At 54.0% G+C, this 15,694-nt stretch overlaps 1 protein-coding gene across 1 annotated transcript; it reads left to right on the forward strand.

The window, feature by feature from the left end:
• The first annotated feature begins 52 nt into the window (after positions 1-52).
• PDLIM4 (PDZ and LIM domain 4) lies at positions 53-15,283 on the forward strand. Its single transcript, XM_007943734.1, has 7 exons — positions 53-145; positions 4,967-5,118; positions 9,424-9,505; positions 13,967-14,148; positions 14,346-14,512; positions 14,831-14,948; positions 15,079-15,283. The coding sequence occupies exons 1-7, from the start codon at positions 53-55 to the stop codon at positions 15,281-15,283; spliced, it is 999 nt and encodes a 332-aa protein (XP_007941925.1).
• Positions 15,284-15,694: the final 411 nt, after the last annotated feature.

The raw sequence follows: 15,694 nt of genomic DNA on the forward strand, positions 1-15,694 counted from the left end.
GCGACAGCTCCACAGTGTCCGGCTCGGGCTCCGGCTGCGGCTCCGTCCCGCGATGCCCCACTCTGTGACCCTGCGTGGGCCTTCGCCCTGGGGCTTCCGCCTGGTGGGTGGCCGGGACTTCAGCGCGCCTCTCACCATCTCTCGGGTGAGTCCGGCAGCTGCGGGGTGGTGGGGCGGTCCCAGTTCTGAGACTCGGTCTTCGCAGTCCGCCCGGGACCCGGATCTCCGACGTCCCTTACGCTCGAAGGCCGAGGGTTGGCTGAGGTGAGCCACAAGCTGTAGAAGCAGCTTCTAGGCGGGGCAGCGTCTCCCCTTCAGCCCCCTCCCTACCCCTCCCGCTGGGCCTGCCCAACCTATCCCATGGAGGATCCCCCCGCCCCCAGGAGTTCACCACCAGCCTCCCAGCTGGCTTCGTTTTTGGGGGTCTCTGTGGGCCAGGCAGGGATCCGCAGACTTGAGCTAGGGGGTGGACAGATCTACAGAGGCCTAGAAATGCTCTTCCCACTGAACCCAGCCTGAGAATTTGGGGCAAAATGAGTGAGAGCTCCCTTCCCCCATCAAGGGTCCCAGCGAGCAGAGCCAGGTAGCCTCAGGGAGATCTGATCTGAAAAGAGAAATGTTCATCTACGTCCCTACTCCAGGCTTTGGTCAGCCTCCCATCCATGACCTCAGAAGCCTCAACGGGAAGTGACCAGGAGGAACTTTTGGCTTGCAGGGGAAAGGAAGATCTGACTGAGGTTGTGAGGCCCCCACAGCACAGAACAACACAAGACCAAGGGCTAGGGTCAAGGTAGTTTCAGTCTAGGTCCTCAAGGTTCCCAGAGTCATGCCCTGCTCTAAGCTTGCACAGAGGGGAAAGAATAGGAGGCACAGCCCTGGAGGGAGAGAGGGGAGAAGCTCCAGTCTGAGGAGGACAGAGGGGCAGAGGAGGAGAAGATTGAGGTGCTCCCCAAAGGAGTTCTCTGTCTTGGAGAGATGGGGTCCTGGCCCAGCGTTGGTGCTCTCTAGTCTGGAAGGGTGGAAGAGGGCACTCAGATCCTGGCTCTGGGGAACCCCAGTCAAAAGAGGAGAGGAGATAACTCAGGTACTGCCCCTGGGGGCCCTCAGTCTGGACAGGCAGAGAAGGGGACCTGAGAGCATCCCTTGCCCCCACACAGGCTGCTCTGATCTTCAAGAAGTTCCTCCCCCACCATGGCCTCCCACCATGGGGGCCAGCATTGCTGGCTGGCCTTTTAGACACTTTTTTCCAGTTCTTGGGACAGGGTAGATGGCCAATGGAGCGTGGAATCGTAGAATCCTGTTTCTGGGGGCTAAGGTGACAGGCAGGCCCAGCTGTCTTGGGAGGATTCCCATGTCTGCCCTTGACCCAAGACTGCTGGGTCCCTCGGGTTGGGTGAGATGGGCCTTCCACACATCCAGGAGCCTCCTTTCATCTCCCACTTCCTTGAGGGAGCCCTGCTGAGAGTGTGGATGTGCACATCCATGGGTGGCTGTGTCTGCTTGTGTGTTATGCAAGTGTATCTGCCTAGGCGAGCTGGGGGGGGGGGTGCTAAGCTGGCCAGCCGGCCAGGCACCCCAGGCGTGAGGCTGCTGACAGGCTCAGTGGTGGCGGCTGACGGCCACAGGCGGCAGGGAGCAGAGACATCTGTTGCCCACGCGGCCGCCTGCCCGCCGAGAAAAGGCCTCCACACGTCACAGCAGCAGCAGCAGCGGCCTTGTTTGGAGCTGATCACAATACAGGCCCCTGGCAGGCAGGCAGGCTGGGAAGCGGTTTGCCAGGGAGAGCCCCCCTTGTCCCCCAAAGTCACGCGGCAGCAGATCAAGACCAAGGAGACAGGATGGCTGAGCCTGGGGTTTGCGTGTGATCTGAGATTTATAGGGCTTGAGAGGCACAGGCCACAGCTTGCCCAACAGGTATCTCAGGGACAGATCTACAGGGACTGCTGATATGTGGGGGTGTCCTTTCTAAAGGTACTTAAGACCAACTCCCACCCATGTTTCCAGGGTCTCCCTGACCTACGACCCAGTGGGGACAGCTGCATTCAGAGAAGCTGGCTGCCTGGTAGGGCTGAGGGCTTGCATCCTTAGCCCACAAAGCCTCAGGGAGCCCCAAGGACATAGTCCAGGGCTCCTTTCCCATTCACTTACTATCATGATTGCTGGCCTTGGCCCAACATCCAGGGCATGCCAGGCCCCACCCTAATGGGTATTAATCCCAGCCCCTCAAGCATTCCCTGGAATGAGCATCACTGTGTTCAGTCCCCTGTGTGGATTTCACATGCCTTAACCATCTCAGGTAGCCTTCATAATAGCCCCTAGAAATAAGCACTCCCTCTGGCCTCACATTATTTAAAAAAAATACACACACACACACACACACACACATTCAGACTCATAGCGACCCCCTTTGGGTTTCCGAGGTGGTAAATCTTTATGGAAGTAAATTGCCCAGTCTTCCTTCTGCACAGTGGCTGGTGGGTTTAAACCACCAACCTTCCAGTTAGCAGTCAAATGCCTTAGGCACTATGACACCAGAGCTCCTTGGCCTCACATTATAGATGGAGAAAGTGAGGTTCAAAGAAGCTTAGTAATGTATTCAGAGTGGCAGAGCAGGGAGAGGAATCTAGGCCTGTGTGGAACTTGCTGTGACTGTAGGACAGTTGACTCTGCTGCAGCTCCTAGGCTACCACAGTGGCTGAGCTGGGCAGGGCAGGGGCTGGAAATGCAAATGAAGGATCTCACTCACTCCCCAGCCACACAGCTGACCCCACTGCTCCAGTCTCCCCTTATTTCCTGCCTGTTTATCCTACACTGGGCAGCCAGAAGAATCTGCCTGAATTCAACTCTGTCCTGTAATGTCTTTGCTTAGAACACTCCATGGTTCCCAACCACTCAGGAGAAATGCCACCTTCTCACCTGGACCTACAAGGCCTTGTAAGGTCTGGTCCCTATCTCTTCTCCCACTTCATCTCTTCTCCTCACTATGCTTTAGCACAGGAACTTTATTCTACTCTCTCCCAAATGAGCATTCATTATACATGCTGGTCTTTCTACCTAGCACAAACTCTCTCCCCCCTCTCCCTTTTTGCAGAGAACAGTAACTAAGGGTGTAGAATATGGAATCAGTAGGCTTGGATTAAAATTCTGCTTTGTCATTTATCAATTGAGTGTCCTGTACTTCTCTGGACCTTGGTTTTCTCATCTAAGAAATAGGCTTCCCCTGAGCATTAATAAGACAATGCACATAAAGGCATCTGGGAAAGTCATGGTTTCCTGGCCTCATGCCCTCTCTGACCAGAACTCCCCAAGCAGAGCTGGCAGAGTCCCAGCCACCCCTGCTTCTGAGAACTTCCTCCATCCACAGGGGCCTGAATGCACCTCTTGTGTTGGCTGAGTCATCAAGCAGCTAGCCGCCCCCTTAAGGGGAATACTACTCTCCAGTATGGGGGATTAAGGCAAGGCATCCCTTCACCCAAGCCTCTCTTTCTGTCTGTAAAATGGGGATATTTATGGGTAAAGTGCTGAGCCCAGGCCCTGGCACAGAGCAGGTATGCATGAAGAGGAGAGATCGTGGAGCAGGGCCTTAAGGAGAGAGTGGCATGGTGACAAGTGGACACCTCCCCCAGGAGAACAGGCCTATGCAGTGCCCAGGCCCTATGAGTGAACACTAATGTTGGGCTGGCTGGCTGAGGGTGTCATACTTCAGAAGAAGAACATTCCTTGGGGCAGCCTATTTCAGGTCAGCTTGGATAGTGCCCACACCAGACCTCCAGCCAAGGAACTGTTACCATCTTGAACCTCAGCTTTGTCCACTCGCTACTGGGAGCTGGATGAGCTGAGCCTGGCCAAGTTTCCAGAAGCTTCCTTCCCTATTAGTAGGAACAAGGTCACTGATGGCTGTTGTGCCACAACTGGGCACCAGCTGAAGAGGCTGGGTAAGGATGAGGGTACCTGAAATCTATTTCCAGAGGCTGTTCTGGGGCTAGGGACAGGGTGAGGATGCCCTGTTACCTGAATTCCCCTGGGCTGCTTACTAAACTCTTCTTATGAGCCTATCCCTAACTTTGTATGGTCATCATCAGAGTATCAGCATTGTAAAAGACTCCAGAAGTGGACACTGTCTTGGATCAGTGGTAGCCCATGCAGCTGAGGGAGTACCCATCCTGCAGAGAAACTGGAATGCAGGTTGACAGCTGGAATTAGATGGCCTAGAAGTGCCTGGGCAGGTGATAAGACAGCCCCAGAACAAGACAATAACAACGGGAGGAGCAAACATGGTAATGAGTATGAGCCCAGAGGAGAGGCTCCCAGAGGAAGTGGCCTCTATGCTGAGATCTGAAGAATGGGGAGGAATAAGCTGGGAAGTAGGAGTCAGGAGTCAAAGGAAAGAGTGTTCCAGGCAGAGGGAATAGTATCTGCAGAGGAATGGAGGTGAGCAATATCTAGTGCATGTGAGGACCCCATGGACAGTCAATGGTCTGGATAGAGTATGTGTAGATAGGGGAGAGGGGATGAGAGGTGATGTCACTAAGGGATTGAATGTCATGTTAAGGGGGCTGCTATGTAGCCTGTCTGGACGTGGCCATGCCTGTGCTCAGTATGTATCTGTGAGTATGTGTGTTCCTGTTTGTGTGTCCCTTGCATATCCTTGGGCACATGTATGAATTGCAAAGGTGACATGTTGCTTGTCCCATCCCAGAAGAAGCCCTACTCTTACATATCCTCACAGCCCACCAGACCTCCAGGCACTAGAGTTGGAGGTGTTTAGACCAGAGGTTTCTTTTGCTGGATACAGAATTGGGCACCACACGGGAACCTCACCAGCCTCTTAGCTTGTCCATCCACAGGTCCACACTGACAGCAAGGCCATGCTGGCCAGGTTCTGGGATTGGAGAGAGTTTAGAGAAGAGCCTGTAGCAAGGCCACATAATCATCGTGCCCAGCTCCCTGGCTTGCCTGCCCACAGGTCCACGCTGGCAGCAAGGCTGCACTGGCTTCCCTGTGCCCCGGAGACCTGATCCAGGCCATCAATGGTGAGAGCACAGAGCTTATGACCCACTTGGAGGCACAGAACCGCATCAAGGGCTGCCACGATCACCTCACACTCTCTGTGAGCAGGTATGCATATGGTAGGGTGGACTGGGATGATGGGGCATGGAAAAGTGTAGGTACAGACAGCCAGCATCCTAGGTGAACTGGGCCACACACAGCCTTCTGCTTCAGCTCCCCGGTATCCCACCCAGGCATAGCCCTAAAGAGTAATGCTTTCATAGGGGCCTGGCAGGCACTGGTCAGAGTTGGGGGCTACTTAAGAAGGGAAGAAAACACACTTAATTCAGGGCTAGAAGTATGTTGAGGCATTTATGCAGGGAGTAGGCTGAAACCTACTGACAAGTGGACACCTCCCCCAAAAGAACAGGCCTATGCAATGCCCAGGCCCTATGAGTGAACACTAATGTTGGGCTGGCTGGCTGAGGGCGTCATACTTCAAAGAAGAACATTCCTTGGGGCAGCCTATTTCAGGTCAGCTTGGGTAGTGCCCACACCAGACCTCCAGCCAAGGAACTGCTACCATCTTGAAACTTAGCTTTGTCCACTCTCTACTAGGAGCTGGATGAGCTGAGCCTGGCCAAGTTTCCAGAAGCTTCCTTCCCTATTAGTAGGAACAAGGTCACTGATGGCTGTTGTGCCACAACTGGGCACCAGCTGAAATAAGACCTTGAGTAGCCTCTGGAGGGTTGATTTCAGTCCTTTCCCTGCTCCTGAGTGCTTGATGACAGTTTCAAAACAATTTCTTATCCAGCAACTCATTTAACCACCACACCAGCTTAACAAAGTAAAATCTAATATAGTTCCCACTTTACAGATGAGACAGGTAAGGATAACGAAAGATTGAAGGATGCTCAAAATCATACAGGGAGCTCTAGTGGCACAGTGCCTAAGGCATTTGACTGCTAACCAAAAGATTGGCAGTTCAAACCCACCAGCTGCTCTGCAGAAGGAAGATGGGGCAGTCTACTTCCGTAAAGATTTACAGTCTTGGAAACCCAATGGGGGTCACTATGAGTTGGGATTGACTCAGTGACAGTGGGTTTGGTTTTTTAGTTTGAGGTCATACAGTAAGAGAGTAGGGAAGCAAATTTGACTTCAAGTCTCTCATTTCCAAAGATTCCACTTCCTGTTCTTGGCTACTGATCACTCTCACCGGGCAACCCACAGTTGCCCCTGCCTTAGCTGTTCCCCTCGTGGCCCAGGTCTCTGTTCTTTTTCAGTCTGGATATGGGATAAGCTTCTAGCCATGAACTATGTAATGTTGTGCCCTTTGTCATAAATGGGAGGAAAGGGGAGAACCAAGCCCCGCCATGCCCTGCAGATGGTTTAGTATGAAAGATCCACCTGGGGTGTCCTCCTTCCTTGCTGAGGGCCTGAGCCTTTGGTCAGCTCTGGCAAGCAGTCAGCCTGGTCATGGCCAAGTGCAATCTCCCTGTTCTCCTGTCCTGCCTGGATCCAGAGGAGTCAGGCATAACTGCTCAGCTGCCATGTTCCCTGTTGACAGGGACTTTCCACAACCTCCTATGGAAGTATGTGGGTAAAGCCTCCCAAAACCACAACCCTGCTAACCATGCCTTAGAGCTGGCATTTTTTCGTGGGGTGGGGTGAGGGGGGAGCAGGGTGGTCTATTTGCCCAGAGCCATTAAACATGATGGGAAGACTTGTGAGGTAGCCCCAGACTGTGCCTGGCCCAGGTCAGGGCTGGCTGTGCCCTCAGGGCTGAGTAGGCTCAGCTACAAGTCCAGGGCCTTGTGCACTCCAACTGCCACATATCAAGGAGATTCTGGCCTTGGAGTTTGGCAGAGCTAGTCCTCATCCAGGCTCTGTGGGAATTTAGGTATAGCAGATGAACTCTGTGAGCCTCGATTTCCTCCCCCATAAAATGGAATCCGATTCCTCACTCTCTCCTGGAGTGAGGTACAGTCTGGATAGGGGAAAAGCCAGGTCAGCACTGCTCTGCCAGCATCCTCTGAGGCTGCCCCACTTGGCTAGGTTCCTGGGAGCTGACTCACCCACCTCTGGCTTTTAGACTGTGTACGCATGAACAAGGGGAGCCCTGGTGGTAGGGACAGACTCACAGGGGGCCTGAGTCAGGAGCCTGGACTAGAGTTCCCAGAGGCAATGCTGTCTGGGGAGGGTGAGTGGGTGGAGGCAGGTTGGAGGTCTTCCTTCCTTCCTTCCTTCCCTGGTCATTTGTTCCAAGCCAGGCATGGATGGAACCAGGGATCTGTTGAGCCTTGACCTGTTCCACTTTGGCCACTTCAGCCCTAAAACACAGCTTGGTCATGAAGCAAGTGAGAGAGCATTCTCTACTGTATACTTGAGAACTGTGCTGTCCTCCAGGAACTGATTTAATCTCTGAGGCCTTAACTTCTTTAACTCCAAAATGGGGACACTCTTAGGATTTGGAGATAGAGTGTGTTGACACACCAGGCCTGCTAAGTCAGGGTGGAAACCTAGGGTCCTCTCCTCCAGCCCCCTATTTCTATCCCTCATACATACAGGTTCTGAGGGAGCAAGACCTGAGGCCGTCCTGACCCTCTGGGCCAACACTTCTCCTGAGTACAGAATTGGGTGACTTCCCACCTAGAGGCCTCTGACCCTACTCATGATTCTGCTTGCCATACCAGGACCTACCCTGGGCCCCAAAAGCCCTCCAACATGAACTCTGTGGAAGCTTGGTCTAGTGAACTGGTTGAAGGAAGCTACTCTACCCCCACCCCTAGGGTTCTACCTAGACCAGCATCCTTGCTTGCCATCTCGTATACAGAGGTCTCTAATCCCCCGTAGACTTTTCCACACAATAAAAAGTAAAGTAAGGGCTTAGCTATGTCTGAAGCACAAAGCCAGGTATCAAAAAATCCAATCTAACTCATACTTCCTTGGCATGCCCAGGACCTTTAGCTCCAAATGGGGCCTCTGATGAGGTCCCTGCCATTCATTCACGTATGGTGCAGGTGCACATCCCACCCTTTGGTTGTCATTTTGTTTTAATGTGTCAGAGGGAGCCACCTGCTTGGCCTGAAATGGAGGCCTGAGGGTTGGAGTGTGACACATGAATAAGCCTTCATTCCATTCTGGTGCTTTGGGCAACTCTCATGGCTCTGAGCACTTTGTGCCTTCTGACCCTCCGACCTCCAGATTGTATGTTCTTTTGAGCAGAACTTCCTGGAATTATAAAGCCAAATAGGCACACATGATGTCTCAGGTTTTTCCCAGCGGCATTTTGACTGGGCAGAGGACATAGAGCAGTCACTTGGGAGCTTGGTTGAGGGGACTAGAATTGGAGATGAGAAGGGGTGGTATTGCCCTGGGCAGCAGAGTCTTGGTGCCATCGTCCATTGAAGTCATAGGTAGTCTGCAGGGAGCTAAGGAGAGCAAGATGAAGAGGTGCAGAGTGAGTGTGGACTGTAGGTGTAGACAGATTGTTAAGAACCTCGGCTGAGACAAGGCTGGGTTGAGTTGCTAGGGCAGTAGTAAGACCTAGAGAAGTCCCAAGATGCACACTGTTCCCCTTTGGTCTAGCCAGACTGCACTTCACACCACTTGACACTGTTGGAAGTGGTGACTCTAAGAGCTGGTCCTTGCAGACAGTTCAGGGCCCAAGCACCCCCTTACCCATCTTCTTACAGAGCTACAGAGTAGCAAGCTTGAGCTCCAGGCCTGTAGCCTCTCGGCCTGCCTGCCCCACTTATGGCAGGTTTACGATGTTTTTCTCCCTCCTGAGTGGTGTTTGCCGTTTGGTTTCTATGGCGAAGCAGGAATTTCCTAATGGCCTGTTTCCCATCTGGGCTGGGCAGACATCGGTGATGACTCTGCAGGCAGCAGCAGGAGGGGAGGCACACCCCTCACAACCTCCATTCCACCATCCCCCAGAGCTGATGGAGGTCTGACTCCGGGTTCCAGCCTGAGCCTACAGATGGCAGAGAGGTGGGAAGATGGGCTCCTAGCCAGCCCTCAGGGTGAAAAGTGCAGGGAGGTGTGGGGAGGCTTGGGCCACCTGGACAACTGATCAATGTGTGAGGCCCAGTTCGTCTGCTGGGAGCTGGGCCTCTCTGAGCTGTATTTCTATAGGCCACAGAGAGGGTGGAAGGGTGGAGAAGCTGCACGGCTTCTGCTTCAACCTCCCCAGGAACCAGACCAGAGAGGAATGGGCAGCTGGTAGGAAAGGAGCACATAACCTTGCCTCAGGAGGGTGGCAGAAATGTGTCTCCTTGCCACAGTGGCCACTATTGTGGTTTGGGGAAAGAACTGGGGTGGTGTCATCTGCCCGACAGGACACCAGGCCGGCCTGGTCTTAGGTGGCTCTGGTTCCCAGCCATGGTGGGTATGGTAAGCAGACATACCTGACCATCCCAATTCCTGCCACAGGCCCGAGGGTAGGAGCTGGCCCAATACCCCCGAGGACAGCAAGGCCCAAGCACACAGGATTCACATCGACCCGGAGGCTCAGGTATGTATACATATTACCTGGCCTGACCTGGCTCAGAGTGAGTCCAGGGCAAAGAGACCAGGCCTAGTCTACAAGTTCACCTGCAGTAAGTGTCCTCACTGTGGCTTTGAGATGCCTAAGCAGAGCTGAGAGAGGCTGAAGTAGAAGCCCTCTCTGGGCCATGTCCATGTCCCATCCTTTGCTTCCTACATGGTGGGCACCTACTGGAGGCTCTGTCTGTATCTCAGGAAGTTCTGGATTTTGGGACAAAAGTACCTATGGTGGGCAGGGGCTGGACCAAGCCTTGGCTCAGGATTTATCATTCACCCAGCTAAGTGCCCAGGGATGCTAGGCCTGGAGGAAGTCACCAGACTTGGAGAGGGTGGGTGCAGCCACAGGTTGTGGGACACTCCTCTCTCACACCCTAGCCTTGGATACCCTCTTGATCTGAGAATAGCAAACCTCAGGCTGCAGGGCTGACCTAATAGTATAAGGCACTCCCTCGTCCTGTCCCTGGCTATCCTGTGTTTGCACCTAGCAGATCTCAGGCTGCAGGCCTGTCTGCCCAGTCATCTCTCCATGTATGGCAGGTGTTACAACTATGACCTGTTCTCAAGGAGAGTAAGGTGGGCTGGCTGCTCTAGAATATCATTTTTCCATAGACATGAGAGGTAGCCAAGTGGGCAAGACAGGTCCCAGAGCCACCTCAACATCTCTGTGCCACAGAGTCTGGACAAGGTGACTGGGCTGACCTATGACAGAGCTGGAACCAGGTGGCCCAGTATGTGGGCTCATGGCTTCCTGGGAGAAAAGGGACTAGGGCAGGGAAAAGAGACTACTGAACCAGAGGGAGGGATCTGCCCTGGCCTCACCCTCACCAGCTACCTCAATCCACATCTTGCTCTAACTTTTATTCCCTATCTTGCCTTTGCTGGCATCCCTGAGACCTGATGCTTGCCACATTCCAGCAAGTACTGATGTGACAGGGGAGAAGCACTTAGGAGGCCAGTGGCTAAAGGAGTCCAGAACAGGCACATGACTTAGCCAAGGAGTCAGAGAGGGCTTCCTGGAGGAGGGCATATCCAAGACAAGATCTGAAGGCCAAGGAAGAATAAGGCAGACAAAGGGATGTGGGGAAAAGAAGTATGCTCAGAAAGCATGTACAAAGGCCCAGAGGTGAAAGAGTTCCACAAGGTCAGAGAACAGAAAAGTCCCCAGGGACAAGGGGACAGAGACAAGGGATGAAATAATAGGGCAGGGCCATGGAGAGGCTCATGGACAGAGATTTGTGATCACACCGTGTCTCAAACTTGCTCCAGTGACTCCATGGACCCAAGACCCTGGGGGAGTGGGCAACTGTTGGCTTAGACAAATTGGCCAGGCCTGACCTGGCCAGGAAGATGGGAGCTGCACAGTGAGGGCCCCCAGCTTATGTGTGAGGCCCAGCTTCCCTCAGAGTGATCAGTGCAAGGATGACAGGACAAGAAGGCCTGAGCTTTGGAGTTTGAAGCTTAGCTCTGTTCAGTCCCCCAGGAGAGGCTCAGGACCTAGGGGGAAGGGGACTTGTTCTCTATGACTCCCTCCCAGACAGACTGCCAGTGACTCAGGCTGGAAGGGGAGGGATTTTCCACAAGCATCAGGGCAGCCCCTCAGCTACTGCCCTCCTTTTGTACTAAAAGGTCATGGGCTCCATGGGTGGTGACAGAAACACTCCCACCCAGCCCCTGCAGGGCTGTGTCCTCAGTAACACAGACACAGGACCCATTGTCCCCCACTGCTCTCATCCTCTGCCTGCAGGATGGAGAAGGGGGAGGGGGCCCAGCTAGAGCCATAGAGGAAGAGGATAACAGTTGGCCCTAGGATCAGCACAAGGTGCCCCCGGCACATATCCCCAAGTGAAAATGGGACAGGGCCAACTGTGGTTTCAGGCCCACCTTCCCTGTAGAACCTCCTTCTCTCTGGCCTCATGTGGGAACACCCAAGAGGCACTTTGCCCAACCCAGGGTAGAGTAAAGGTGATAATAAGGAAAGGCTTCCTGGAGGGGGGACATTTAAGCTAAGAACCAGGGATGCATAGAAGCAAGCCAGGTAGAGCAGGCAGCCCTTGAACACTTGGCCTGTCCTCTCCAGACCAGCAAAGAGCTGGAGCTTGGCCTCGGGGAGGTGCCACTTGCTTGTCTGGACTCAGCCTCCACCCTCATCCAAGTGAGTGTCCTACATTCTGACTATAGTCACCTGGGGCTGATGAGCAGACAGTTATTCTGCTGACAAACCCACCGAGGTAATGAAATCAGCACATTTTCCCAACCAAATCATTTACCCAACCAAATCAGCAGCAGGGCTGGTACTCACAGAGAAGCACATGTTCCCAGGTGCACCACTACAGAGGAAGATCCAGGCGTGGAGGTCAGGCATCGCTATACAGCCATTCACCTAACAGGTATTTGCTGCATGCCAGGCATTACGCTTTCATCCTCACAAGAACTTGTGATGTAGACTGCATCACATTCCAAATATCATGATAAAGAAACCAAGGCTCAGAGAGATGAAGCGACTCGCTTCATTAGTGAATGATAGAGCTAGGACTCTGGGAGCTCTGGTAGCATAGTACCTAAGGCATTTGACTGCTAACCAGAAGCCTGGCGGTTCAAACTCACCAGCCACTCCTCGAAAGGAAGGTTGAGCAATCTACTTCCGTAGTGATACTGCCTCGGAAACCCAAGGAGGGGTTGCTATGAGTCGGGTCCAACTTGATGGCACATAACAACAACAACAACAGAGCTGGGACTCAAACTAAGTTCAGACTTAGAGAGGCTGCTGCATGGGTGGCCCTGGGAGGAACAGTGGCTCCAATGACCCTGGAATAGACTTCCCCACCTGGATAGGGGTGAGGTGGGGGCCCTCCTTCCTCCTGGTTCCTCCCACTACCCCTTCCCATTGAAGCCTCCTTTACTCAGGGCTTGGCCCTGCCCCCACCAACTACAGTCCATCTGGTCTCCATTAGAGGCCAGCCTGGCCAGCCCTGCCCGTCTGTGTGTAGCCCAGACACGTGTGAGAGTGCTCAGGTTTCTCAGGGGCTTTTGTTGAGCCTGATAGAGGCAGGGGGTCTTCCTGCTGCTGCTGTTGCTGCATTGATGAGGCCCACCTGGGTAGCAAGAAACCCTCCACTTTGTCTGTTGGGGCAGAGGAAGCAGGAGTACCCCCTACACACTGGGCTGCTGATCCTGCCACTCTCAAGCTCCTGTCCAGTTCAGAGACTGCAGAAAGCAGAGAGTTGGGGCAGAGCCCTAAAGGCCTGACTGTTCTGCTGGAGGCTGCCTGAGTCCCAGCAGGGCTCTTTTCTGTCAGGGGAAATATCTTTTCCTCCCTACTTGGTCTCCCTGTCCACACTGTACTGCAGAGACTTACATTGTCACTTCCCAGGCTGAGGCTGAGACCCACTTTCATGGCCTGGTCTCTGAGACCCCAGTCTAAAGTCAAGACGCTTGAGCCATCAGGCCAGTCCCAGTATGGAGGTCACCATGGCCATTCCCAGCGTCTCTAGAACTGGCTCTGAGTATATGTGACTACGTATGTATACAGACTGGCTGCTGCATGTGTGTTGTCCTTATGCACATATGTCTGTAAAATTGTACTTGTGTTTACATTGCTGTGGGCATGTCTGTGTGTGCCTGCAAGCTGTATGTAATTTGGCCTTGGAATCTGCAGGGACAGGATTGCCACTCAGGCCTACGCCCACAGAGATACTGCCCTCTTTTCATTGGCTAAAGGGACACATTCAGGGCACTTTTCCTCCAAATATATCAGCTATGGACCCAGGCTGGCCATAGGGTAGTGGAGTAGAGAACCTTGAGCCCTGGCCCAGCCGCTGTCCTTGTCTGCTGTGCTTACAAAAGACTACCCCTTATGGCCCAGGAACCAGGTAATGAGGTGAAGGTGCAGGCCCAAAGGGCTGGGACCTCATAACTGCACACTTGAGCCTTAGCCTGGCTTCCCAAAGGCCTTGGACAGACAGTGATTGATGACCCTTCCTGGCTGCAGGACAGGAGTTACTTGTTTCTGTACCCAGCCATGGCACAGTTCTGACAGGTAGAAAGGGTCAGCACTGGGGCCACTCCTGCTAGGGGGCCAGAAACTCCGTTCCATCTATGCTGGCTTTAAAAGGGGTCTGCCCTATCACCATCTCTCATAGGAACTGGTGGTCAAAACCACCATGGGGTACACAAGCCAAGGTTGAGCCTCAAGCATTTAAGTTATGTTCCTTCAGGGGCTGATGAACAAAGCATGAGGCTAAGCCTTCCCATAGACCCTCTTTCTGGCAGGGACCATAGCTCACAGATGACAGAACTGGGGATGGGGAGCAGACAGCAGACGTTCAAAGAAGCCTAGCAGGGTGGGATTGAAGTATACAAGGAATGGCCAGAGGTCTGGCCATTTCTCCTACCCTCGGGGTCTTCCAGTGCTTGGGCCTCTCTTCAACAGGATGGCAGCCCAGTGCCCAGCAGGCGGCCCTCAGCCACAGGGATTGGACCAGGAGATGGGAGACCAGTCCTGGGAACTCCATATGGGCAGCCACCTCGCCTCCCAGTCCCTCACAATGGCAGCAGCAGTGAAGCCACCTTGCTCGCACAGATGAGCACCCTGCAAGTGTCTCCACCCTACAGGTAGTACAGAGCCATCTTAATCCCTGAATCTTCAGATCTCACCATGCCCCATCCTGACCCCAGACACTTGATCCTTGGGTGTCACCTGGTTGCATTTGGACCAATGAGGCCTCACCAGATATCCCACCCCAACCCCCCATCTGGCAGTGAAGTCTAAAACTGCAAACTTACCCCTCCTCCATCTCTCTCCCACCCAGTGCTGCTGACCCAGCCAGAGGCCTCTCTCGGAGTCGTGACAGTGGAGTTGATCTAGGCTCTGATGTGTACAGGATGCTTCGGGAGCCTGCTGAGCCCACAGCTTCGGAGCCCAAACAATCGGGCTCCTTCAGATACCTGCAGGGCATGCTAGAGGCTGGCGAAGGTGGTAAGATGTAGACCACACTACCCCATTTGCTTTCCCATTCCCTGCGGTGTCCCAAACCCTTACTTGCTGCACCTTCTGTGACCCCCACATCCCTCCTATCTGCCATCTGCCCCGCTTCTGCATTCCAGGCGCATTCCCATACTTCCCACTACACTGTCACAACCTGAGCCCAACCCCATCTCTCTTTCATCCTACACCCAACACCAGTCTACCTATTGATAGCACTGGAAGGCCCGCCCAACCCACACACTGCCGAAGGATTTCTTTCATCTTCTGACCTATGTACTGGGCTCCTGCCAACCGCTCTCACGTTTTCAGGGGAGCGGCCAGGACCTAGCGGACCCCGGAACCTTAAGCCCACGACCAGCAAGCTGGGCGCCCCGCTGAGCGGCCTACAGGGGCTGCCCGAGTGCACGCGCTGCGGCCATGGCATCGTGTGAGTACCCTACCCCGCCCCGGTCCCGCCTACCCCGCCCGGGCTGGGTCTGGGCCCGAGGCACTGGAAACGGGAACTCTGGAAAATCCTTCAGCCACTCGACCCTGCCCTCTTCCGGTCTCCTCACCAGGGGCACCATCGTCAAGGCGCGGGACAAGCTCTATCACCCTGAGTGCTTCATGTGCAGCGACTGCGGCCTAAACCTCAAGCAGCGTGGCTACTTCTTTCTTGACGAACAGCTCTACTGCGAGGGCCACGCCAAGGCTCGAGTGAAGCCGCCTGAGGGTTACGACGTGGTAGCAGTGTACCCCAATGCCAAGGTGGAACTCGTCTGAGCTGCTTCCAAGGACCTCCCGTCCTCGTTCCTGCTTTGTTTAATGGTCCACCTGGCCGTGTAAATAGATGTTTGCCTCCTGGCGCTCTAATAAATGCTCTCTGCTCAGCACTATGTTCCTGCTGCCAATGGAGGCCATCGGTCAGTGCCCTGACCTGCCTCCCTCCAGCGTAGGCCATGGGTCCCAAGTGCTACAACATGTGTTCATTGTCTACCAGATGTCAGGCACGTCCTAGGCACCGTGTGCAATAGTGAGCAAGACAGCACCGTGCACCACTCAAGGGGGATATGGTGGTGGTGCAGAGGCGGGGTGGCAGACGGAAATCACATAATCACAAATAACGAAGAGGAAGGTCTATTAATACAAGGTGAGGGGAGGTCTAGGGTGCTTAGGGGCGACATCACGCATTCT

The sequence above is a fragment of the Orycteropus afer genome, unplaced genomic scaffold (genome assembly GCF_000298275.1).
Source record: "Orycteropus afer afer isolate SDZICR_OR568_19922 unplaced genomic scaffold, OryAfe1.0 scaffold00112, whole genome shotgun sequence".
NCBI lineage: Eukaryota > Metazoa > Chordata > Mammalia > Tubulidentata > Orycteropodidae > Orycteropus > Orycteropus afer.